Source organism: Cervus canadensis, chromosome 4, assembly GCF_019320065.1.
Source record: "Cervus canadensis isolate Bull #8, Minnesota chromosome 4, ASM1932006v1, whole genome shotgun sequence".
NCBI classification, from domain to species: domain Eukaryota; kingdom Metazoa; phylum Chordata; class Mammalia; order Artiodactyla; family Cervidae; genus Cervus; species Cervus canadensis.
This window is the reverse complement of record NC_057389.1, coordinates 49,557,003-49,583,142: the sequence shown is the minus strand read 5'-3', so window position 1 is coordinate 49,583,142 and position 26,140 is coordinate 49,557,003. Positions and strand designations below refer to the sequence as shown.

The following is a 26,140-nucleotide window of genomic DNA, read 5'->3' as shown; positions in this document are numbered from 1 at the left end:
AGATATGTGTAGAAATATATTATCTCACATTATTGTCATAACAATTCAGCACATGTACTGAATACTTAATATTGGCAATTATTATTTTAACTGTGTGGAATTAATATTATTTTCATTTTATAGAAGAGGCAGTTGAGGCACAGACAGGGTAAGACCCCTCCTCACCCAAGGTCTCTGGGCAACAGATTAGAATTCTAACCAACATTATTAAATAGCCGTCAACACATTGGGTTTGTCTGGACACACCTGGAATATCATGCTAAATTCTTTAGGAAAGGGAAAGAAATCAGAATGAGAAATGGTGCAAATGACTGAAAAAGACTTGAACAGAATGACTGAAGTAGCTGGGGGTGCTTTGCTATGGGAGAAGGACAAGAGGACTTTCTCCAGATATTTGAAGGACTCTGTGTGGAAGAAGAAAAATATCCTCAGTTTTTCTGAGGGAAGTAAGATATGTTGACTTTGCTTACTGGTTTGAAGGAACATACTCATCCTATTTGCAATGACATCTTCAAAAAATAAAACCCTACGAATAAGGATCCTATAGGAATGATTAGAGTTCCTTTCCAAGATCTTCCTAAGTAGCACATGGCTAATTTGTGGGAATGATCTAATAGAAATTCTGGAATTTGTAGCTCAGTTGATAAAGAATCTGCCTACAGTGTAGAAGACCCGGGTTCGATCCCTGGGTTGGGATGATCCCCTGGAGAAGGAAATGGCAACCCACTCCAGTATCCTTGCCTGGAAAATCTCATGGACAGAGGAGCCTGGTGGGCTGCAGTCCATGGGGTCCCAAAGAGTTGGGCACGACTGAGTGACTAACACTAATGAACTCCTTATCACTACAGGTGTTCCAGTGCAAATTACACAACTTATTGGCAGGTGTGACATAAAGGGGATTATCAAGTGAACTTCCAAGTTCTACCTAAACCTTAATTCTTAAAAATTCTATGCTATATACAGTGTTCTTATTGCATTATAATATAATAGAGATAGACAATAAAGTCTTGATTAAGAACTGTATCCAATCCTCTAAGAACCCAGTTTTTTAAGAGATTCTTGCTTATGTGTGACTGCCAGGTTCAGTCTGGACTTGAAAGTTAAATCTCAAGGAAAAAAAACAGGAACCTCTTTTTAAGTCCTGTGCTCTTTGTAGGAATTGAACAAAACAACTGCCAGAAAGAAACATTCATAGGTCATTTTCATTTTCCTTTTTTTTACCCCAGGAAGCACTTAGTAGGGACCCAGCAGAGTTATTTTCAAGAAAATACTCAAGGTCTTGCCTTTTCTCCTCCTTTAAGGATGCATGCAGTGAATTTCGGAGCCTTCTTCAAAATGGAAATCTTTTCTGCACTCGAGAAAATGACCCTGTGCGTGGCCCAGATGGCAAGACCCACGGCAACAAGTGTGCCATGTGCAAAGCAGTCTTGTGAGTGTGCAGCTGAAGTCCATGCTGCGGGTGGTAGAGCTGGGAGGATAATATATAGTGTTGGTCCTTTCCTCACATGTATTGTAAAAGCAACAAATGATCACGTGTAAATCATTTTAGGGCGACTCTTTCTTTACAGAGGCTCAGATTCACAATTCTATAAACAGATGACCAAGCTTTTACACTACATTCTCCATTAGCTCTGGGGCACTGCCTCACAGTGGATCACACCATCTTTCTTGATAAAATTCTAAGTCCTTTGCTGTCAGGTGGATCCCTTCTTTGGATTATTTTGTAATCCCCATTGGAAAGAACGCACAGATCTTACTATCAATCTAACTCCTCTACCTACATTTAAAAAAAAAATCACATTTTTAGGATAAAGATAGCTATTTACATAAGGTTTGGAAGTACATCTGAAATATTTGTCATTTAACAGTCATTTGCTGAACATCTAGAATGTTTAAGTGTATGATGGTTATAGAAAGATGAATGAAATAGTATTACCAGAAATGATATAGTTCAGTAAGGATTAGACATGGGAATAAATTAATATAATACAAAGGAGTAATTGCTAAATGAAAAATGATGTATGCAATGTGTTATGGTAGTTCAGGAAAGGGAGAGTTAATAGAAAGTTTTATGGAGGGATAAAACTGGATCTGGTAATTTGGATAATATGTGAACAGTACAGGAAGGAATGAGGATAAAACAGGGAACAGCATAGGTAAAATCTAAAATTAAGGAAGGTGTAGTATGTACATAAAAGAGCAAGTCATGTTAGTTAGAACTTACCCACTTCACCAGCTTTGAATGCCAGATCATGGATTTTGAAGTCAATTCTATATATAGTGGCAAGCTGCTAAAATTTTTCAGCTAGGAAAGTGGCATAAATGTGGTTCCTTTTTGGAAGATTCATGTTAGCAAGTAAAAAGAAAAGCAAGGTACCGAAATTCAGAATGCTGTTGGTGGTAGTAGGGAATTACAGTAATCCAGCAAGAGGTAACTAGAGCACAGAGCTAGAATAGAAGGTGAGTACATCAACATGGGAGACACAGGAAAGTGAAACCAATGTTAACAGCTATGTGAGCTAAAGAAGAGGGAGCAGTTAGGGATGGCTCAGCATTTTGTTCTTTCTGAAGAAGAAAGAACACATTTGGTAGAGGAGATAATTATATTGGGACCTCTTTAATATGAGGTATTTGAGAGAAATCCCTCTGGAGATTTACATGAGCATTTACAAAATGCTAATTAATTACTCACCAAGTCTTGCTTGTTGTTCCGTAAACGCTGGTTTTCTTCTACTGCAATAAGAGTCTTCCAGGCAAAAGAATGCAACATAATGCATTTTTCTATTTTCAAAGAAGAGGGCCTGCAATGTAACAGATGTTCAATAAATGCTGGTGAATTCTATAAAAATCTAATTGGGTCATAGGATGAGAAACTCATAGAAATGCATTCCACTCTCTGTAATCTATTATTCCCTACCTCCCACCTTCTAATTTTCAGCCAGAAAGAAGATGAAGAAAGAAAGAGAAAAGAAGAGGAAGATCAGCGGAATGCTGCGGGCCAGGGCTCCAGTGGTGGTGGACGAGGGAAAGCTAAGGTGAGAGCCGCCTCTGAGTCCCACAACCAGAGTGGGCTCAACTCAGTGGCCCCGGGGCCATGGCAGAGCCTGTGGTCAAGGGCTATGAGCGTACACAGTGCTGAGCTGGAGAGCATCCTTGGAAGGACAGGGGACTTCCCCCTTATGATTGCAGAGTAATATCCAAGCAATTTTTAGTTTCTCTAGGGCTCACTCTGACTTCTCTGAACTTGAAAATAATTAACATGATGTCCTGATCCCAGTCTCCTGACTCCAATTTCTATCATCTAGCTTTGAAGCCAATACATGATCCTAGGAGAGTAAGTGGCATAAATGTAATGATGTTCCACATCCTGTGCTCTTCAGTTCCTTTCGTTATGCTCTCTTTCTGACTGGAGCCACTTTTTGGAGGTGTATTTGCTATTGTTCCAAGACAGGATAATATGGTGAAAGAGCATAGGTTTTTGAGTCAGATAGTTTGGGGTATGATCCTACCTTTGCCACCTGGACTTGCAAATCATCAAATAAATCACTTCATCTCACTCAACTCTATATTTTCTCTTACTTAGCAGTACTCTTATAGGGATACAGTAACTTAGGCAAGTGTTGGCACATTTCCTGAGATGTTTTAAAAGTCACTATGACAATGTTGCATACAAGCCCACTCCTCAGGCATGTGAACACAACTGCTAAGATCACAGACACCTTGTCTTTAGCCGTATGACCTTGTCACAGCCATTTTATCTCTAGTCATATGACCTGGGGATGTCAAGACTCTCTCTCTGCCTCCAGATCTGACATAGGCCCAGTGTTTGCCTTTGAAAAATTTTGGCTTTTCTGTTTGTGCATATTTTCTCCTGTAGGAGGTTGAGTTCTTACTCTCAAGTATAGACTTGTTAAGACCCTTTGTCTATCTTGTCTATAATTTACTCAAGCCTGACTTCTTTGACATTTTGCATGATTTTATGCTTTCTCCTAGCACTTCTTTCTCTCTCCTATCTACATTAGAGGTGAGCAATTTTTTTTATTTTCTGTAAAAGGCCAGATAGCAAATATTTTAAGCATTGCGGGTTACACAGGTTATGTTACAACTATTCAACTCTGCCACATCTATGGGAAATCAGCCATAAATAATACTTAAATGAAGGAGTGAAGGTGTGTTTCAAGTTTTATATATAAAACTTCCTATATAAGAACAGACAGCAGGACAGATTAGTGCTGTAGGCTATAGTCTGCTGATCCTGATCTATGCAATTAAATCCCAGCCAGCTTTATAATTTCCTTGTGTTAAACCTTAAAAGCAACATTACCCATGACAGCTGACCTCTTAGAATATGGATGATTCCAGCCCCTCTTCTGTTGACAGCAATCCTAGGTGTGACATGCTGTGTAAGAGGAGATAGATAAGAACTTCTGACTCAGATTATTTAACAAACTTAATAAACATACAACAGACCAAGTCATCCAGGAGGCCTGCTCTCTTCTCCTTTTTCAGGACCAATGTGCTGAGTATCGGGAAAAAATGAAAGATGGAAAACTCAGCTGCACTCGCGAGAGTGATCCTGTCCGTGATGCAGATGGCAAATCATACAACAACAAGTGTGCCATGTGTAAAGAGATATTGTAAGTACTTTTCTCAACCTGCTTGTCTAAAAGATAGCCACATATTCCTCCTGAATTAATGGCTGTTTCTCATTTGCCTGTAGTTTCTTTCGTAAAAATTACCCTTTCTGTTAATTCTCAAATATTATCTCCTTCTCTTGCATCCCCTAAGGAACAAAGAGCCCAAGCAAGGGCAGCTAACCAGTGGCTGATTCCTACTCTATTTTGTGTCATAATTCTGTGAACTGTAAGCCACTGGAGATTTTTGATCAGATCTGTGACTGTAAATTGAATTCCACCAGACTGAATCATTATAGGTAGTCTCTTTTTCCTAGTATTTTGTTAAGGTTTCATGACTTTATATTTGTTTGAATCGTCAGGATACAGTGACTACCACTTCCCTATTTTTATTTTATTTTTAATTGAAGGATAATTGCTTTACAGTATTTTATAGGTTTCTACCAAACATCAACATCAATCAGCCATAGGTTTACCCATGTCCCCTTTCATTTGAATATTCCTCCTACCTCCCTCCCCTCTAGGTTGTTTGAAAGAAATGAAACTCAAATTGAGCCCCAGTTTGAATTCCCTGAGTCATATAAGAACCTATTTCTTATATGAAAAGGGAGCTCCCTAAAATACACACACACATATATTCATGTTATATATATTCATACACATTCCTTTTAAGCATAAAGCCAAATGAAACTTTGAAAGAGATATACATGTACCAGAGTTCTGTATGGTTTAGATCTTGGATCAGAATCACCTGGGTTATTAAAAGTCAGATAACTGAATCTCAGTGTAGACCCTGTCAGTAAAACTGTTGGGATTGACAGTGAATCTGATTTTTAAAATCTCACAGGTGATTCTTAATGTACATGAAAAATTAGGAACCACTAGCATAAATATTTTATCAGAAAGGTAAAAGATTAAAGAAAAACCCCCAAAACCATAATCCTAAGGTTCTTCCTGTATCACTTGTCTTCTATCTTGGGATCCAACGGTAACCCAGATAAATTGAAATATTAGTGCTCATCACTCAGTCATGTCCAGCTCGTTGTGACCCCATGGACTGTAGCCTACTAGGCTCCTCTGCTCATGGAATTCTCCAGGCAAGAATACTGGAGTGGATTGCCATTTCCTTCTCTAGGAGATCTTGCCAACCCAGGGATCAAACCTGGGTCTCCTGCATTGCAGGCAGATTCTTTACCATCTGAGCCACCAGGGAAGCTTAGATTGACCTACAAATCAAGGAACAAGAATGGTGAATTGGTAAGGAATTAAAACTACAACTTATGACAAAAAGGTAAAAGAACTGAGGAAGCTGGACTTGGAGATCTGAAGCTTGCTTTTAAATATCTAAAGGATTAATATCAGGAAGAGATAATGGATTTAGCAGGCTTATTCCATGCTTTCCTGAGGATGTGAAGTTAGGATGAAAGCTACAGGGAGATTAATTTGGACTACATAAAGGAGACTTTGAGATTAACTCAGTTGATCTTGCTAGAATAGCTATCTTGTAATGGGGAGCTTCTTAATACCCAAGGTAACTGTCCGTCTCTGAGAGATGCAGAGAGATTCTCTACGAAGAAGGTGGATTAGGATACATAAACTCTCAGGCCTCTTCAAAACCTGGGTATGTGTTAACAACATGACGACTGAACTCTTTTCTTTTTTAGGCAAAGAGAAGCAGAGGGAAAAAACAAGCAATCTGGCTACAGATCAAATGGGACTGATTCAGCATCAGGAAAGGTGAATTATTAACTAGGTTTTGGCAAGAATGGTCTTTCTGTAAGTCATTACTTGACTATCAAAAATGTGGAAAGAGCATGCCAGGGTTGCCAGTCAAGATCTTGTGCTTAGAAGCTCAGAAGTCATCATGAATGTGAATATCACTGATAACTTGTTCAATGTGGAAATTTAACACCAAATGGAAATCTTCCAGCCTAACACTTTATAAAACACTTTTATAAAGAGTAGTTTAATTATCTCAATAGCCTGGTCAACTAAGATTTTCCCAATCTCATTTTATAGATGGGGAAAATGAGGTTTGGCTGCTATAACAAATTATTACCAACAGTAGCTGAAAACAACCCTGATTCAGCATCATACATTTCTGGAGTTCAGAAGTCCTAAACGGGTCTTACTATGTTAAAGCCAACGTGTCAGAGAAAGTCTGCTTTCCTTGGTGGAGGTTCTGGGGAAGTTCTTTTTCTTTGCCTTTTTTTTTTTTAAACTTCTAGAAGCGCCTGCATTCCTTGGTTTGTGATCATCTTTAAAATCAGCAGGGGCCAGTAGATTTTTTTTTTTTTTTAATGTTGTATCATTCTGACTCTGGTTTTCCTGCCTTCCTGTTTCACTCATAAGGATCTTTTTGATTACACTGGGCCCACCCAATAATCCAGGATAATCTTCCCATTCTAAAGTAACCTGGTTATAAAGCCACCTAACCTTGCTGTGGGGAGGCTCTACACTGGACCACAGAGGTATCCAAGTGATCATTTCTGGAATATATAGCCTTACATGGCAAGCAGGAATTAAGGTTGATGACGGAATTCATCTTCAGAAATTACCACTTGGACATGTCTGTGGTCCAGTAAAGAGCCTCCCACAGCAAGATTAGGTGGCTGCCCAATTCCTGAGTCAAAAGCTTCAAAATTTTCAAGATCAGTCAAATACTATGTGAAAATAGCCATTTCTAATATAATTTTTCCTTCTTTTCAGGATGTATGCGATGAGTTTAGAAGTCAAATGAAGAATGGAAAGCTTATTTGTACCCGAGAAAGTGACCCTGTACGTGGTCCAGATGGCAAGACACATGGTAACAAATGTGCTATGTGTAAGGAAAAGCTGTGAGTATTTTTCAAAAATTAGCTTTTAATTGTTGAGTCTTAAAGTAAATAATCACTCATCCGTTCAAGACAACAATTTTTTTTTTTAGAGCATACCTGAGGTGTTTGTTCATTTTGGTTGAAATGTTTCTTCTCATTTTTCTCTTCAAGGGAAAGGGAAGCAGCTGAAAAAAAAAAGGAAGAGGAGGAATATTTGAGAAACAAAACCGGAAAGGACAATGAAAAACAGGTAATATACGTTAGACATATCTTGTGCTCAATTGCTGTCACATCTGACTCTCTGCAACCTCATGGACTGCAGCCCTCCAGGCTCCTCTGTCTATGGGATTTCCCAGGCAAAAATAGTGGAGTGGGTTGCCATTTTCTTCTCCAGGGGATGGATCTTCCCGACTCAGGAATGAAACCCACATCTCTTGCATCTCCTGAACTGGCAGGTGGATTCTTTACCGTTAGTGCCACCTGAGCATGCTTATACTTTAATTTGCATGAGAGATTGCAAGCTTAGTTTATTCAACAAATAAACAGAATGCATATTATGGAATACATACTCTGTCCCAGATGTTGTGAACATGATGATAAACAAGAAAGACATGATCAGATATTCAAAGAAATAGCATGGAACTTAATTGGCCTAAGAGCAACTCTGTTGCAGTTACCACACATTATAGGAACAATGGCAATTTTCAAATTATTGTTATTATCAACTTGATCTCCCCCCTGAAGTTTAAAAACAATTATGCAAATAGGTGCCAAATTTACAAACAAGTAAAGGATCAAAAGCTTGGAGCTCCAGATGGTAAATTCTTGACTTGGTACTCTAGTGCCATCTTGTGTTCAACTTGGGGTTTTAAAAATAAGGTTCAATGCTTTAAAACACCAGCACATAGACACACTGCAACCTCTTCTAATCCATCTATGGACTGAGAAAACTAAAACGTGAAATTTCCCCAGGAAAGTTTTCCCATTAAAGAGGAAACTTTTTATTAGTTTTATACTGACTAAACAAAATGAAACAGTAGTGGAAATGGTCATTTTTGAAAAATATATTGGGAATATCTGTTACCCATATGTTGGTAGATCAATGGCTTTGAGAAAATACTTTATTGTACAAGTTCCAATGATCTCTACTGGACATCTATTCTAGGTTGGTCAATTTCTTTCAAGTTTAAAAATATCTATTTTAGGAATTTCAAACAAGGGAAAAAACTATGTGTACATACAGAAAATACCCAGATATTTTTTGTGCCTGTGGCAAAAAGAAAGCTGCAGTCTTATCTACAAATGCAAACTAAAATAAGCTTTACAAAGTACATGCAACATCATATTTAAATCTGCCCACAGATTTAAATCTGCGCCCATCATATCTGCCCACAATCAATGCAGTAGGTGGTGGTGTTCCAATTTTACAGTTGAGGAAAAAACTCAGAGAGGTTAACTACCCACAGATAACAAATAGAAGAGCTAGAGATTTGCACCCAAAGAGGAAAAGCTGCAATATACTCACATGGGTGCTATCACAGACACAGATGTATGTGGCATTTTAGGTACCTGGAAGAGGAAAAAAAAATTCTAGCAAATTTAAAAATGATGGCTATGAGACATTTCATATGTTGATTAGGTATTCAATTCCAGAGAATAGTTAAAATGCTACTAAACAGAGAAAAGTAGGTCTGGAGTTGTTCATAGTACCACAATTTAAAGAAAGGTAACTCCAACTTAGGTTATTGGTAGTATTTTTAAAGATAATCTTCCCATATACTGTAGCTCTTTGGGCTTAAAAAAAAGTTAAAGACAAACTTCTATGGATGTTCAAAAATTTCAACAGGAGTCAAACCCTGTGGGCCCAGTTCCGTTGCCTGCTTTTTAAGGTTCTTAGTTTTCAGTGAGTAAAGAAGGCAGCTAGCTCCATGTTCTTAGAGATGTACCAGGAGTCTTATCTTCTACCGTGTAAAGGCAAAGAAGGCAAGGAATCTATAGCCTAGTTATTAATAGGTTTCTGACCTCTGTTTCAACACTGATTTTAATTACTTAATATCTGTGAACCTTTTTCCTCTCATCTGTAAAATGGGGATAATGTGTGCTTATCTTATAGATTTTTTAATGACAACCAAAAGAAATCCATTACCACACACAACAAAATGCTAAGAATATAATACAGATTTGATGAAACAATTTTAAAAAATGTTGTTCTTGAGGAACAAAGCTAAAACTGTAGGTGTTTATATGCCGCCTTGCCAAAGGATGTCTTTCATTCCAGGGCTTTTTAATGTGTGAAGTAATGAGTTGAGGTGCAGTGCAACAGGTTTGGGGTTCAACCCCATGAAACTATATAAAAATGGCACAGGCTGCCTTAGGTGGTAGTGAAATTCCACTGGGGCCGACAAGTATTTGAAAGGGATGCTGTGGAGAGGATTCAGACTTCTTAAGCAGATACTGAACATAGTGCCCGTAAAATGGATCCCCAGCTCCCGGGATCTAATGCCTGATGATCTGAGGTGGAGCTAATGTAATAACAATAGAAATAAAGTGCACAATAGATGTAATGTGCTTGAATCATCCCAAAACCATCCCCTGAGCCCCAGTCCATGGAAAAATCGTCTTCCACAAACTCTTTCCTGGTGCCAAAGAGGTTGGGAACCGCTGCTTTAAAATACATTTCATCTCTAAAATTTTATTTTCTCTAGATTTTTATTTTCGTTAAGAGTTAGGAGTTTACATATAACCAACCAATCATATTTTCTGTTTTAAAGATCATATAATTGTAGAAACATCTCTTTTTTTGTTGTTGTTCTTATTGGCAGGATCAGTGTCATGAATTCCGGAACATGGTGAGAGATGGAAAGCTTATTTGCACCAAAGAAAACAACCCTGTTCGAGGCCCATATGGCAAGATGCATGCCAACAAGTGTGCTATGTGTCAGAGCATCTTGTGAGTACAGAGGTTTATGAATCAGTTTGATATGCTATATCTGCTTCCCAGAAATCCATTCCTTTTGATTTAAAACTTATGGTGTTTGGCATCACACATTAAAAATATATACTAATAGCTCCTCAGTTTAGAAGAGGACAGTAAGTTTCCAAAGCACTTGCATAAGAAATTTCTATTTTGAATATTATGAGAAGCACAGTCATACCACGAGCAGCTGGGATAGGCGAGGACCCTGTTGTATCATGCCAATATCACTGACCTTCAAAGAGGAAGCATCTCAGATAAGGGACATGGGGCAGACCCGTTCACCCTGCAGAGCCTCGGTTCCTCCTGTATATAAAGAGAATAATAACTACACAATAGAGTTTTGGTAGGGATTCAAGGAGAAAATATTTTTAAAATGTTTATAAACTTTAAAGCATAACAGCAATATAAAGAACAATGAATACAGGAGAGTTTTATTGTAATTCAGTAAGAAAATAAAAAGGAGAAATGAAGCAACTCTTTACCTGACAGTCATAAATAATCCTATTAGGAAAAAATGTAATGCCCCTTCAGATGTATATCACTCTAGATGATAGTATAGAAACTGGGTTTATGAAAGTTGATAGCAGTGTCACAAATATATTATGAAACCCCCAGTGATCAGAACTTATTTGTTTAAAAAGTATCTTATGTATTTTTTAAATACTAGAAAACCATGTTAGATATTCTAATGTTTAGAATTAAGGAAATATTTGGTTAAACAATTCAATAATAACTCTGGAAAAACTACTCTATCCCTTTCATAAAATTTTTCAGTGAGCGAGAAGCTAAAGAAAGAAAAAAGAATGAAGAAGAAAGATCAAGAGCCAAGCCCTCAAATGATGCAAAGGTTATTTTTTAAGATATGAAGATAACTATTTTACTTATCATCCTCAGATTCTTGTCTTCGCCTTCACTTTTTGGATAATAAAGTTGCTAATCTTCTGCTTCAAAGAAAATTGATTTTGCCAATATTGTCATGTTGGGTTATAATAAGATTTATCTCCTGGCTTTGAAGTTTAATGTTTTTTCTCAATTTTATAGAGAATTCTCCTGCAGTGTGTATCGATTATTGCTTTGGTCTCTCCTGTTTGGGAGAATTGTGGACTGAAAAATAGTGGGTAAAATTCTTTACCACCTCAACTGCATGCTTATGTCTGACACTTTAAATGTGAAATGAGGCTTCATGTTGCTTGTTGACACTGATTTTTAACAATTTATGTAAAATAAACTAGTCTCAAAGTCTCTCTTTTAGCGTCTCTCCTTGATGCCTTTCCCATTTTCTCCAGAGGGTCTTCTGAACATCAGTGAATCAATAGTGCACGTGCATGATGCTGCCTTTTCTATTTGCTTTTCAAGATCACAAAGAAGACATCTTCAATCAGTCTTTTACCAGTGATAATGACATTCATAGAGTTAGACAACTGTGGGATTGTCCTCTGGTCAAGAGTGTATCTCCCGTGAAAAGTAGAGGAAAGGAAAGCTTGATGGAAAGGGCGAGCAAGACGAGGAGCTCTTTCAAGTATTGTTTTATGTTTCCCTATATTTCCAGGACCAGTGCAGAGAGGTTCAGAATGAAGCGGAGGATGGGAAGTTGAGAGAGTCTGGGCATTCCTTGGCCTCCATTGCCAGGATAAGTGCAGTGAGTCTGAGACCAGAGCCAAGAGAGGAATTCCTAAAACCAAGTTTAAGAAAGTAACTAAATCACAAAGGGAAAAAGCCATGCCCACTTCCCTTTTCTTATTTTCTAGGATGAGTGCAGTAACTTTCGGCAGCATGTGAGGAATGACAAGCTCATGTGCACGAGAGAGAATGACCCTGTTCTTGGTGCTGATGGAAAGTTATACAAAAACAAGTGCTACATGTGCAGACGCATCTTGTGAGTAACAGGACCCTGTACCCCCTCAGCTAGTGAGGGGACTGCATTTTTAGAGACTGTTGATTAAATACTCATGTGCTCATGAATCCATGCGGGCTTTAAACCAAGTCTTTAGATGCAAAAACGCTTTTAAGTTGACAACACCCGGGACAGGAGAAAGAACACTTGGACTTGAAGACAGGAAATCCAGATGGAAGTTCTAATCATGATATTTACTAGCTATGTCACTTAAAAAAATGTTTTCCAACCCTCAGTATCATAGTCACAAGAAATTATTCCAAATTTGTTCTACAACTAGATCACACTTAACAGAGGTCTTACACACACACATACACACACAGATTAGTACTTCAAAATAAGTTAGAGTCTCCAAGGCTAAGGAATTTGTTTTTTAGAAAGGGTTTCTAGTTTATTCTGATGAACAACTATATTTGGGGACCTATGGACATGATGGATGATGATGGTTCTGAAAAAAGCACTATGAACACAACAGTTATATATATTATATATATATATATATATATATATATATATATATATATATGTTAGCTCCTCATAGTACATCCCTTGAGGAAGGAATTACCAAAACTATCATCTTTTTATGGGACTTCCCTGGTGGCTCAGATGGTAATGACTCCACCTGCAATGCAGGAGTTTGATCCCTGGGTCAGGAAGATCCCCTGGAGAAAGGAATACTCTAAACAACTTGTCCAAGGTCACACGTCTGTTAAGTGAAGGGAGTGCCAAGCCAGCTCCCAGCTGTGTACTTTTCTTAACATGTCTTCCTGGATACTTTCTCATTCAAAGTTCTGTGGTTCCATCATATTTTATTAGAAATGTTTAACTTCCAACTAGAAATTACAGGAGCCAGTCTTTGTGGATGTAAATTTACTTTTGTCTTCTTTTCTAGTGAAAAAGAAGCTTTGGAAAGGATAAGACTTGAAGAAAAACCATCCCATTTTAGATCTTCTGAAGAGGAAGACAGCTCAGAGTCTTCCATTTCTTCTCTGGTAAGAACTGCTGTTTCTAAAAAGTTACTTATTAACTTAATTTACTTATTCTGGAGATGGGGGGGGGCAGTGCTGTTGCCACTTGCCCTCCATAAACCTCATTTCGTGTAAAGGCCTAGGAAAGACTGATTCAGTACAGCCTCAAGTCCTTTGGAGGAATCCATGGAGTTCATGCTTAGTAAGAGTCTCAAGATTACTCACTGGTGCATTATTCTGTGCTCTTTGAGATTATTAGTCTTGCTCTAAATGAATTTATTTTGAAATTTTAAAAAGTGGGTGTACAATGCATGTAACTTCTGGCACATGCAGTCAAATAAGTAGTTAGGAGTCTCAACCCTATAATTTCAGCAGACCAGAAAGGCTCCTCACCCAACCCCTTCCTACTCCCCCTCCAAACCTAGTCCTTTTCCCAATAACCTGGAAATTGACACTGAACATATTTATACATATTATACATTTAAAAGAAGTATAAAATGACATACTTACATTTACATTGACCCTATTTGGGATTGCTTTTTTAGAGCTTTGTCAAGGTCAGGAGTAGAAAGAAGAAGATATAAGAGCATGAAGTATATTCATTCACAACAGGCAATCTCAAATTGGTCCCTAGAAAGGAGACTTTAGCACCTAGTCTGATGACCCCAAAAGAAGAAAGAAAGGTATCTAACATGAATTTTATCTAATTATTTCCCCAAATCAAGTATAAGAACGGATGCGTTACACTAACAAAATACTAATTACATATTTCTAGTAAATCAGACTAGGGATCCCTAAGTATGCAGAAGTACTAGCCACAAAATCTGCTCCTTTCCCCCCAGCTTTATTGTGGTGTGTGTGTGTGTGTGTGTGTCTGGGTGTGTGCTTAATTGCTCTGTTGTGTCCGACTCTTTGTGACCCTTTGGACTATAGTCTGCCAGGCTCCTCTGTCCATGGGATTTTTCAGGCAAGAACACTAGAGTGGGTTGTCATTTCCTTCTTTGGGAGATCTTCCCGACCCAGGGATCAAACCCACATCTCCTGCATTGCAGGGAGATTCTTTACCTGCTGAGCCATTGCAAAGCCCTTAGTGTATGTGTGTTGATATGTAACATTATGTAAACTTGTGTACAACATATTGATTTGATAGACTTATAGATTATAAAATGATTACCACTATAGTGTTAGCTAACATCTCCATCATCTCACATAATTACCATTTCATTTTTGTGGGGAGAATATTTAAAGTCTATTCACCAACTCTGAGTATATTACACATTACTATTCCCTATAGTTTTCCTGTTCATTTCCAAGGCAAACCCTTCAATATCATGGTAATCCAAGTCTATGCCCCAACCAGTAATGCTGAAGAAGCTGAAGTTTAATGGATCTATGAAGACCTACATGATCTTATAAAATTAACACCGAAAAAAGATGTCCTTTTCATTATAGGGGACTGGAATGCAAAAGTAGGAAGTCAAGAAACACCTGGAGTAACAGGCAAATTTCTCCATGTAGTACAGAATGAAGCAGGGAAAACGCTAATAAGAGTTCTACTAAGAGAAGGCACTGGTCATAGCAAACACCCTCTCCCAAAAACACAAGAGAAGACTCTACACATGGACATCACCAGATGGTCAACACTGAAATCAGATTAATTATATTCTTTGCAGCCAAAGATGTAGCAGCTCTATACAGTCAGCAAAAACAAGACCAGGAGCTGACTGTGGCTCAGATCATGAACTGCTTATTGCCAAATTCAAACTTAAGTTGAAGAAAGTCGGGAAAACCACTGGACCATTCAGGTATGACCTAAATCAAATCCCTAACGATTATAAAGTGGAAGTGACAAATAGATTTAAGGGACTAGATCTGATAGAGTGCCTGATGAACTATGGACAGAGGTTCGTGACATTGTATAGGAGACAGGGAGCAAGATCATCCCCCCAAAAAAAGAAATGCAAAAAAGCAAAATGGCTGTCTGAGGAGGCCTTACAAATAGCTGTGAAAAGAAGAGAAGCAAAAAGCAAAGGAGAAAAGGAAAGATATTCCCATTTGAATGCAGAGTTCCAAAGAATACCAAAGAAAGATAAGAAAGCTTTCCTCAGCAATCAGTGCAAAGCAATAGAAGAGAACAATAGAATGGGAAAGACTAAAGATTTCTTCAAGAAAATTAGAGATACCAAGGGAATATTTTAGGCAAAGAAGGGCTCAATAAAGGACAGAAATGGTAGAAGATATTAAGAAGAGGTGACAAGAATACACAGAAGAACTGTACAAAAAAGATCTTCACGACCCAGACAATCACGATGGTGTGATCACTCACCTAGAGCCAGACATCCTGGAATGTGAAGTCAAGAGGGCCTTAGGAAGCATCACTATGAACAAAGCTAATGGAGGTAATGGAATTCCAGTTGAGCTATTTCAAATCCTAAAAGATGATGCTGTGAAAGTGCTGCACTTAATATGCCAGCAAATTTGGAAAGCTCAGCAGTGGCCACAGGACTGGAAAAGGTCCATTTTCATTCCAATCCCTAAGAAAGGCAATGCCAAAGAATGCTCAAACTACTGCACAATTGCGCTCATCTCACACGCTAGTAAAGTAATGCTCAAAATTCTCCAAGCCAGGCTTCAACAGTACGTGAACCATGAACTTCCAGATGTTCAAGCTGGTTTTAGAAAAGGCAGAGGGACCAGAGATCAAATTGCTAACATCCACTGGATCATCAAAAAAGCAAGAGAGTTCCAGAAAAACATCTACTTCTGCTTCACTGACTATGGCAAGCCTTTGTGTGGGTCACAATAAACTGTGGAAAATTCTGAAAGAGATGAGAATACCACACCACCTGACCTGCCTCTTGAGAAATCTGAATGCAGGTCAGGAAGCAACAGTCAGAATTGGACATGGAAAAAAAGACTGGCTCCAAATAGAAAAACAAGTACGTCAAAGCTGTATGCAGAGTACATCATGAGAAATGCTGGGCTGGATGAAGCACAAGCTGGAATCAAGATTGCTGGGAGAAATATCAATAACCTCATATATGCAGATGACACCACCCTTATGGCAGAAAGTGAAGAAGAACTAAAGAGCCTCTTGATGAAAGTGAAAGAAGAGAGTGAAAAAGTTGGCTTAAAGCTCAACATTCAGAAAACTAAGATCATGGCACCTGGTCCCATCACTACACGGCAAATAGAGGGAGAAACAGTGGCTGACTTTATTTTTTTGGGCTCCAAAATCACTGCAGATGGTGACTGCACCCATGAAATAAAAAGGTGCTTACTCCTTGGAAGAAAAGTTATGACCAACCTAGACAGCATATTAAAAAGCAGAGACATTACTTTGCCAACAAAGGTCCATCTAGTCAAGGCTATCGTTTTTCCAGTTCATGTGTGGATATGAGAGTTGGACTATAAAGAAGGGTGAGTGCTGAAGAATTGATGATTTTGAACTGTGGTGTTGGAGAAGACTCTTGAGAGTTCCTTGGACTACAAGGAGATCCAACCAGTCCATACTAAAGGAAATCAGTCCTGAATGTTTGTTGGAAGGACTAATGTTGAAGCTGAAACTGCAATACTTTGGCCACCTGATGTGAAGAGCTGACTCATTTGAAAAGACCCTGATGCTGGGAAAGATTGAAGGCAGGAGGAGAAGGGGACAACAGAGGATGGATGAGATGGTTGGATGGCTCACTGACTCAATGGCCATGAGTTTTGGTGGATTCTGGAGTTGGTGATGGACAGCGAGGCCCTATGTGTTGCAGTCCATAGGAGTCACAAAGAGTCAGACATGTCTGAGCCACTGAACTGAACTGATTCCCTATAATCACCACACCATATATTAGAGCGCCATAAATTGTAGCTAAAAATTTATACCCTTTGACCAATGTCTCCTTATTTTCTCCAATCCCCTAGTAATCACCATCGTATTCTCTGTCTCTATGCGATTGGCTTTATTGTACAGTATTTGTCTTTCTTTGTCTGTCTTATTTAACTTAACATAGCATCCTTAGGGTTCTTCCAAATTGTCGTTAGAGGAAGAATTTTCTTCTTTCTCATGTCTGAATAATATCCTATTGTTTCTATGTGTGTTTGTGTGTGTGTATCTTGACTATTATAATAAAATCTGTTATTTTACATTTCATTGCAGTATCATAGTCATAAAGGAAAAGTGTACCTATCATAAGTGTACAACTAAATATTACAAAGTGACCACATCTGTGATATTGACACCTAGGTCAAGAAATAATGTATCACCAGCAGACCAGAAATCCCATCATGCTTATTCTTGTGTAACCTGGTTTTGAGCTGAGCTTTCTCTTGGAGAAGAGAACAACATTCTTCATTCAGCTTGTCATTTAGCCATCATTTATGCATGCTACAAATAATTATTGAGCACTTGTTATTTTTCAAGCATTACTATGTGTATGATTAAAATGGTGGTGCTGGTGGTTTAGTCGCTAAGTTGTGTCCAACTCTTTTGCAACCCATGGACTGTAGCCCGCCAGGCTCTTCTGTCTATGGGATTTCCCAGGCAAGAATACTAGAGGGGGTAGCCATTTCCTTCTCTAGGGGATCTTCCTGACCCAGGGATTGAACCTGAGGCTCCTGCACTGGCAGGCGGATTTTTCACCACCGAGCCACCAGAGAAGCCTTATGAGAACTGCAGCCGTAAACAAAACAGACAAAACTCTCTACACTTGAAAAAACATAGATCACAGATGATGTGAGTCAATAGAAAAATGACATAGTAAATGCTGAGATACAATTTTAAGTATCTTGTACAGAAAAGAGCTCCCTGAGAAGGTGCCATTTGCATCTCCTAGGGAGATGAATTCCATACATGTAAGTGAGGGAAGAACATTCCAGGAAGAGGAATGGCAAAGCCTTGAGACGGGGCTTATAGGACAGCAAGAAGCCCAGTACAGCTGACACAGAGTGACCTCAGAGAGACTTACACAGGAAGACGTCACTAAAATAACAGGAGACCCTGTCATGTAAGGTTGTGTAGACCGTTTTAAGGATGTTGTCTATTAGTCCGAATGCAGGTTTTGAAAAGAGGAGTAACATGATCTGTTTTAAAAGGATATTGCACCTGCTGTATTGAAGATACATTGCAGGAAGGCAAGAGCAAAAGCTGGACAGCTAGTTAGCCATGGCAGTAACCAGAGAGGCTGGCTTATGGTGCTAGTAGTGGAGGTCATAAGAGGTAGCTGAATCCTAGGTCTATTTTGAAGGTGGATAATTTGTTCAGAGTTGATGTACTGTGTAAGAAAAGAGAGGCATAATTCTGCTTTTTGCTTCTTTATCACCCTTTATTTTGGTAGTTTTCAACCTTGGAGTGGCAGATTCCTGAAAAATATTAAGGATATACTTGGTTCCGTTCTACCTTTGCCAGTGACTTACAGAAGGTGCTTGTTTAAACTCTCCCTGAATATCTCTATTGATATGGAACTCACCTCAAGCTAAAGCAGTCCCTTTAGATGTTTGAATTATTTTAGAACACAAATCAGCAAGTACTTCTTTACACCTCTGAAATGATTATCAATAGATATACTACTATTAAATGATCTACTCAGTGTCTGTTTCAGAAATTAGTTTCCAAGTTGTCAAATTTATTGACATACAGTTGTTATTCATAACATTTTCACATTATCCTTTTAATATCTATATATAAGGCACCACTTTTTAATATTGGCAATGTGTGTTTCTTGACTTTTGTCAATTTTGCAAATAGTTTATCAGTTTATCAATCTTTTCAAGCAACCATTTGGCCTTCTGTTTTCTATTTCATAAATTTATTCATTTTCTTCTATTTTCTTTGAGCTTATTTTGCCTATTATTTGCTAGCTTCTTGAGATGGAGGTTTAGATTGATTTTAAGATTTTTTCTATTTACATATCTACCTAAAACTTTCCTTCAAATCACTGAGTTAACTACTGAGTATTTTTTATTTTCATTATCATTCAGTTCAAAACATTTCTATATTCCATTTTGATTACTTTAGAGTCATGATTTATTTAAAAGTGTGTTGCATAACTTCTAAATACCTAGGAGTTTCATAGCTATCATATATATTACTAATATTATTTCACTGTGATCCTAAAACTTGCATTTTATGACTTCAATTTTCAAATTTATCAATACTGGCTTAATGGCCCAGAATGTGGTCTGCAATTCATGTGGGCAACAATTTCATGTCTACTTAAGAAGAATGTGTAGTCTGCAATTGTTGGATATAGAGATCTACAAATATCATTGAGGTCAAGCTGATTATATTATTTTTCAAATACCACAGACACAAATATCAAAATATGTATTATTACAAAAAGAAGTATGTTAAATATAAACATAAAGTTTGATAAATTTGCCTTTTTCTCCTTTCAGTTAATTTTTGCCTCATTATCTTAAGACTATACTGTAGGTACATAAATGTTTGAGATTGTTAATTATGGAATCTATTATTTTATAATTAGAAATCCTCTTCTTTTCTTTATCTCTGCCATTAGTTCTTGTCCTAAATTCTACTTTGTGTGATATTAATATAGATATATCACCTTTTGGGTGATCAGTGTTTGCACATATCTACTTTCTGCCCTTTATATGTTCACCCTATTAGTTGAAATATAAAGATATAAAGTATACTTCTTTTAAATATTATAAGTTGAGTCATTTTGTTTCTCCAGACTAAGAGTCTCTGTTCTTTATCTGGAGTAGTTAGTCCTAATACTTAATGTAATTATTGACACCACTGAATTTGTCTTCCATAATCCTATTTTTTAAATTTCTGTGTTTTTTCCTTTTTCCTGCTTCTTTTAAGGTGAATAAATTTATTATTACCATCATCATCGTGAAACACACTTCCAAAAAACTACTAAGAACAAATATGTTCCTTTTTCTACATGAAAAATTTATGTATTTTTTACCTTAGGAAACTAACAACTATCATATACTGAGCACTTAGTATGTGCCAAACACTGTATTATGTATACATATAAGTGCATTATCTGACTTGATTCCCTAAAACAACAATATGAGGCAAGAGCTATTACTATTCATGTTTTTCAGATGAGAAACTAAGGCTCAAAGAAGTCAGGTAAATTACTTCTTTAGTCAGTGGCAGAGCTGGAACTCAAAAATCCATGTGATTACCTAGCATTTATTTTGAGTGTTTCCTTTCTAGATTGTATATAACCAATGTCTTCATTTAAAAGGACAAAAAAAAAAAAAGTATTATTTTCTGCACAGGCGTTTTCTCCCTATGGGCATACCTCAGTTTATCTGTGCCTAGGTGGCTCGGATGGTAAAGAATCCGCCTGCAATGCAGGAAACCTGGAGACCTGGGTTCTACCCCTGGGTTGGGAAGGTCCCCTGGAGGAGGACATGGCAACCCACTCCAATATTCTTGCCTGGAGAATCCCCATGGACAGAAGAGCCCGGCCGGCTACAGTCCAGGAAGTCCCAAAGAGTCAGACATGACTGAGCGACTAAGCACAGCACTGCTGCTGCTAAGTCGCTTCAGTCGTGTCCGACTCTGTGTGACCCCTTAGACGGCAGCTCACCAGGCTCCTCCGTCCATGGGGTTTTCCAGGCAAGAACACTGGAGTGGGGTGCCATCACCTTCTCGAAAGCACAGCACTGCCTTGTATGATTTCTGCTTTCTAATTGCTGTCTTCTTCCTTGTATCTTGGTTTGGCTACTTCCTTAGTAAAAAAGGAAGCTAAACCCAGGAGGTTACCTAACAGTGATATGAAATGAATATATGAGTTTGTATAACCTATGTTACAGTTCCTTTACTAACTATCTAGTCACACATGATTGAGGAAATCAAGAGGTTTTCACCAAGTCCATATCTCTTAAGTGCCATTGAGCAAATTTACTATGTTTTGTTTGTTCAGAATTCTGAGATGTGCAAACATTACCGAATATTACCCAGGATGGGTTACCTTTGCCCAAAGAATTTACAGCCTGTCTGTGGTGATGATGGCCAGACATACAACAATCCCTGCATGCTCTGCCATGAAAATCTGTAAGTATACAAGTCCACCAAGTCCCTCTTCTAGTGTAGAGGTTCTTGATAATAGTGTTGACCCACAGTAGAGTATTGATATGAATGCAAAGTTCTGCAACTAATTGTATAAGTTTAAAATTCAGATGTTGTGAATGATCTTATTCATGCCTAAAACAGAGAATATCTATGGGTATCCCTTTAATAAAAATTTTCATATACTTTACTGAGTAGAAGAGAAAGGAAAAAGTGGTGAGGTTACAACGTAATTAGAGAAAATCTCTCTAAGCCCATGTTCACTCATGGGAGTGTGAACATCATCTATACTGTGTGTAAAGAGAAAAGAGTTGAGAATCATTGCTATACAGAGTCAGCCCAGGCTCTAATCTCTAATGTCTATCTTCTAGTCACAGATTTCCCTCCATTCTCCACCTGTTTCCAGCCTTCACTTCACCGGCTTTAAATAAGGGCATGGTGGCAAATCTTGCCTTTTCTACCACATCCCACCTCAGGAACATTCAGTCCCTCTTTGTTCATCCTGTCCTTCTTAGAACACTAAAAACAAGGGCCAGAATATGAAGATGGGCCTGATATCCTCCTTTTCAATTCTGGAAAGATATTTGAATTTACATTTATTTCTTTAAAATCAGCTAACTCATGAAAGAAAAAAACATTCTACAGTTCATATATGTGGACTAAAATTAGAATATGAGTGCTTTATGTGTTATATCTGTAAGTAAGACACTTTAAGTTTTCAGTTTTACTGAATCCTCACTACTTACTATAGAGTGGTATTATTTTCATTGTATAGAAGGTTAATCTGAGGCTCAGAGAGTCTAGGTAATCTGTTTAAAATGACAACACTTTGGAAGTAGAACGGACCGGATTGTAACCTTGTTGATTTGGGTTTAAATACAGTTTGCTTTTCTGTCTACTACACTACTGTTATATCAAAGGTAAACAAAAGGGGATCAAAGATTCCCTTGATAATATGGAGAAAGTTACCTCTTTCTATAAAAGAAAAAATGATGAAACATTAAAAATCTGTATGCATAATATCTGTGGGCACATAAATCTCTTTAAGTCCATCCATGGATATTACACAGTTTTAATAACTAAGGAATCTTAATTCTTAAATGTCTTAAACATTTAAGGAATGAGTAAAACCATTCATGAATGTTACTATATGTCTTATTCCCTCCCAGAAATCCTTCAATTTCTCTTTACTGTAAATGCCAGGCCCTAAATTGTCCAACCAATGCTCTGCAAGCATTCCATTAACTGTTTAAACCTATAATAAGTTATACTTTAATCAAAGGAACTTTAGAAATTACAGAAACGCCCATGATAAAAATACTGATAAAGGATGCCTCAAGACGGATTGTTTAGCTAAAGAACTGAGAGTACATGTTACAAAGAGAAGATTTAGACTGTCACAGGCAAGATTGAGCATTACTGGTTTCTGAGGTCTTAGAAGAAGCTAGAGGGAAGAAATTTCAACTCTTGCAATGTTCAAAGACCAGATGAAGTGTCCTGATAGACAGTTAGTCTCCTATCACCAAAGCAAACAAGTAGATGTTTGCTATATAATATTTCTTATGAGAAAGGCATTAAAATTCATATATCTTAAGATTCTTTCCAAGAATAAAATTCACAATGACCATATGGTTATGTTTTATAACATATATACATAATTTACATATATTTATGTAAAACTTATTTTGTAAAATGTATCCTATTTTATAACCCCCAAGTCACATTATAGATATCAAATAAAGTCAAACTCCTCTCTGGGAGCCAGTTTTATTATCTATAAAATAATGGCTTTTGTGTTAGATGATGTTTATTTCTAACATTCAACAATTCCATGAATATATAGCGTATAGAAGAATGAAATATAATGAAATAGATCCAGGCCTGGGGCATAAATCTGGAGCAAAATCAGAAAAGGGAGAATAAATCTGAATGACGCCTACTAGAAAACAGATACCAGTTCCTACCCCTGATTTCAGTTCTGATTTGATGCCCAAATGTCATTCATATTGATGCTTGGTTGTGTTTTGTTTTGTTTTCATTATAACTGTGTGTTTTCCCAGCTTTGAAACTTCCTATTCTGTTTTAGAATACGCCAAACAAATATATACATACGCAGTAAAGGAAGGTGTGAGGATAACAGCATCAAAGAAACAACACCTCTTGGCGTAAGTATCTGGCGTTCAGAATCTCAGTCTTAGAACCAGGTGGTTCGGCTGCTGTTCCCTTGTATTCAGTGACGGATGTTTCTCCGGCCAGGGAAATGATAGCAGGTCAGGTAACCCCAGAATTATCTTCATTGTGAAGATAATTAATTACTGAAATGTGTGGGAATAAAAATATAGTAGTTAACACATCTAAATGTTTATAGTTTACTGGGATTAATAACAGACTGTTTATGAGCAATGTACATAATGTCACCAACACTTCTTTAGAGTAGCTTTTAATTTCTGTGATCTATGATACAGAGGCCAAGGGAGGTCAGACAGGGATAGAAGCAGACAAAGTTTCTATCTTTCTACTTTGCATTAAACTGTCCTCCAACATGAAAAATTGACCTTTTTATTTAAGTCCCTATAAGGATGTTTCTGGAATCAAGATTGCCGGGAGAAATATCAATAACCTCAGATATGCAGATGACTCCACCCTTATGGCAGAAAGCCAGGAGGAACTAAAGAGCCTCTTAATGAAATTGAAAGAGTAGAAAAAGCTGGTTTGAAACTCAACATTCAGAAAATTAAGATCATGGCAACTGGTCCCATCACTTCATGGCAAATAGATGGGGAAACGATGGAAACAGTGACAAACTTTATTTTCTTGGGCTCCAAAATCACTGCAGATGATGACTGCAGTCATGAAATTAAAAGACGCTTGCTCCTTGGAAGAAAAGCTATGATCAACCTAGATAGTATATTTAAAAGCAGAGACATTACTTTGTCAACAAAGGTCCATCTAGTCAAAGCTATGGTTTTTCCAGTGGTCATGTATAGATGTCAGAGTTGGACCATAAAGAAAACTGAGCGCAGAAGAATTGATACTTTCGAACTGTGGTGTTGGAGAAGATGCTTGAGAGTCCCTTGGACTGCAAGGAGATCCAACCAGTCCATCGTAAAGGAAATCAGTCCTGAATATTCATTGGAAGGACTGATGCTGAAGCTGAAACTCCAATACTTTGGCCACCTGATTTAAAGAACTGACTCATTTGAAAAGACTCTGATGCTGGGAAAGATTGAAGGCAGAAGGAGAAGAGGATGACAGAGGATGAGATGGTTGGATGGCACCACTGACTTGATGGACATGAGTTTGAGCAAGCTCCAGGAGTTGGTGATGGACAGGGAAGCCTGGTGTACTGCAGTCCATGGGGTCACAAAGAGTTGGACATGACTGAGCGACTGAAGTGAAGGATGTTTTGACATATGTTACAGTAATCTCACCTTATTTGAGGTTTTGTTTTCTGTGGTTTTAGTTACCCAAAGTTCACAAATACTAAATGGGAAACTCCAAAAATAAATAATTCATACGTTTTAAATCATTTGCTGTTCTGAGTAGCATGATGAAATCCTGCACCGTCCTGCTCCATCTCACCCAGGAGGTAAATCATCCTTTGTCTAGCACATCCCTGTCACATCCTTGTCACTTAGTAGCTATCTAGGTTATCAGATCAACTCTTGTGATATCACCGTCTTTTGTTCCAGAGACCCTTATTTTGCTAAATAATGCCCCTTAGAGTGCAAGGGTAGTGACACTGGCAATTCATATATGCCAAAGAGAAGGCGAAAAGTTCCTTTATGTGCAAAGCGGAAGTTCTCAACTTAATAAGGAAAGAAAAAAAATCATGTGCTGAGGTTGCTCAGGTCTTTTGTAAAAATGAATCTTCTATCCATGAAATTGTGAAGAAGGAGAAAGAAATTTATTTTAGTTTTGCTGCTCCATCTCAAATGGCCAAAAGTTAAAGACACATTATGTGATAAGTGCTTAGTTAAGATGGAAAAGGCATTATATTTGTTGGATGGAAGACATGAACAGCAAATGAGTTCTGACTGGTGACAAGGCTTTTGGCCAAAAAGCATTAAGACTATATAATGAGACTTCAGCAAGGAATCCCCTGAAATTAGCCAAGCCATTTACTATGAGTAAAGTATGGTCACACAGATTCAGGAATAGGTCTGGACTGAAAAATATAAAAATGAGTGGAGTGGATGCATCTGCCATGAAGAAGCTGCTGCCACATTTCTAGCAGAGTTGAAAGGTTGATTAAAGAGGCAGACTATCATTCAAAGCATGTCTTGAATTACAGTGAGACCAGGCTCCTCTGAAAGAAGACGTGCAATAGAACCCGCATTTGCAGAAGCACAAAGGAGGCATCAAGTCAGAAAAGCAGGGGAGGACAGATTAACTCTGCTACTATGTAGTAATGCCACAGGGGATTAAGCCAGGCAAAGTGTGAAGAGCAAATAACCCACCTGCTCTGAAGAACAAATATTAACTACCCATGTTCTGGTAACAAAATCAGAGAGCTTGGGGGACAGTCATCTTATTTACGGAATAGTACCACCAATGCTCCATCCCAGAAGTGAAAAAATACTTGGAAGAGGAAAGGTTGGAATTTAAAGTACTACCAATAAAAGACAATGCACCTGGACATCCTGAGTCTATCTGCTATGAAAATAAAAACATTGAGGTTGTATTTTTGCCTCTAAATACAATCTCATTGCTTCAGCCCCTTGATCAGAGCATCATTCAATTTGTCAAAGTCACATACACCTGCCTGGTGTTTAATTACATTTAATCAGCAATTGATGCAGACCCTCAC

The 26,140-nt window shown here is 37.8% G+C and overlaps 1 protein-coding gene across 3 annotated transcripts in view; it reads left to right on the top strand.

Annotated features, from left to right (window-relative positions):
* SPINK5 (serine peptidase inhibitor Kazal type 5) overlaps window positions 1–26,140 on the top strand; it is an 83,517-nt gene that overhangs the window by 53,835 nt on the left and 3,542 nt on the right. For 2 of the 3 annotated variants that reach the window (XM_043465058.1, XM_043465057.1), the window contains exons 23-35: window positions 1,302–1,429; window positions 2,939–3,035; window positions 4,510–4,637; window positions 6,299–6,371; window positions 7,344–7,471; window positions 7,622–7,700; window positions 10,273–10,400; window positions 11,202–11,274; window positions 11,977–12,066; window positions 12,176–12,303; window positions 13,214–13,313; window positions 21,185–21,315; window positions 23,417–23,495. In XM_043465058.1, coding sequence (XP_043320993.1) covers window positions 1,302–1,429; window positions 2,939–3,035; window positions 4,510–4,637; window positions 6,299–6,371; window positions 7,344–7,471; window positions 7,622–7,700; window positions 10,273–10,400; window positions 11,202–11,274; window positions 11,977–12,066; window positions 12,176–12,303; window positions 13,214–13,313; window positions 21,185–21,315; window positions 23,417–23,495 — 1,362 coding nt within the window. The remainder of the gene's footprint in view (window positions 1–1,301; window positions 1,430–2,938; window positions 3,036–4,509; window positions 4,638–6,298; window positions 6,372–7,343; window positions 7,472–7,621; window positions 7,701–10,272; window positions 10,401–11,201; window positions 11,275–11,976; window positions 12,067–12,175; window positions 12,304–13,213; window positions 13,314–21,184; window positions 21,316–23,416; window positions 23,496–26,140) is intronic. The other variant, XM_043465059.1, reaches the window with a different exon arrangement.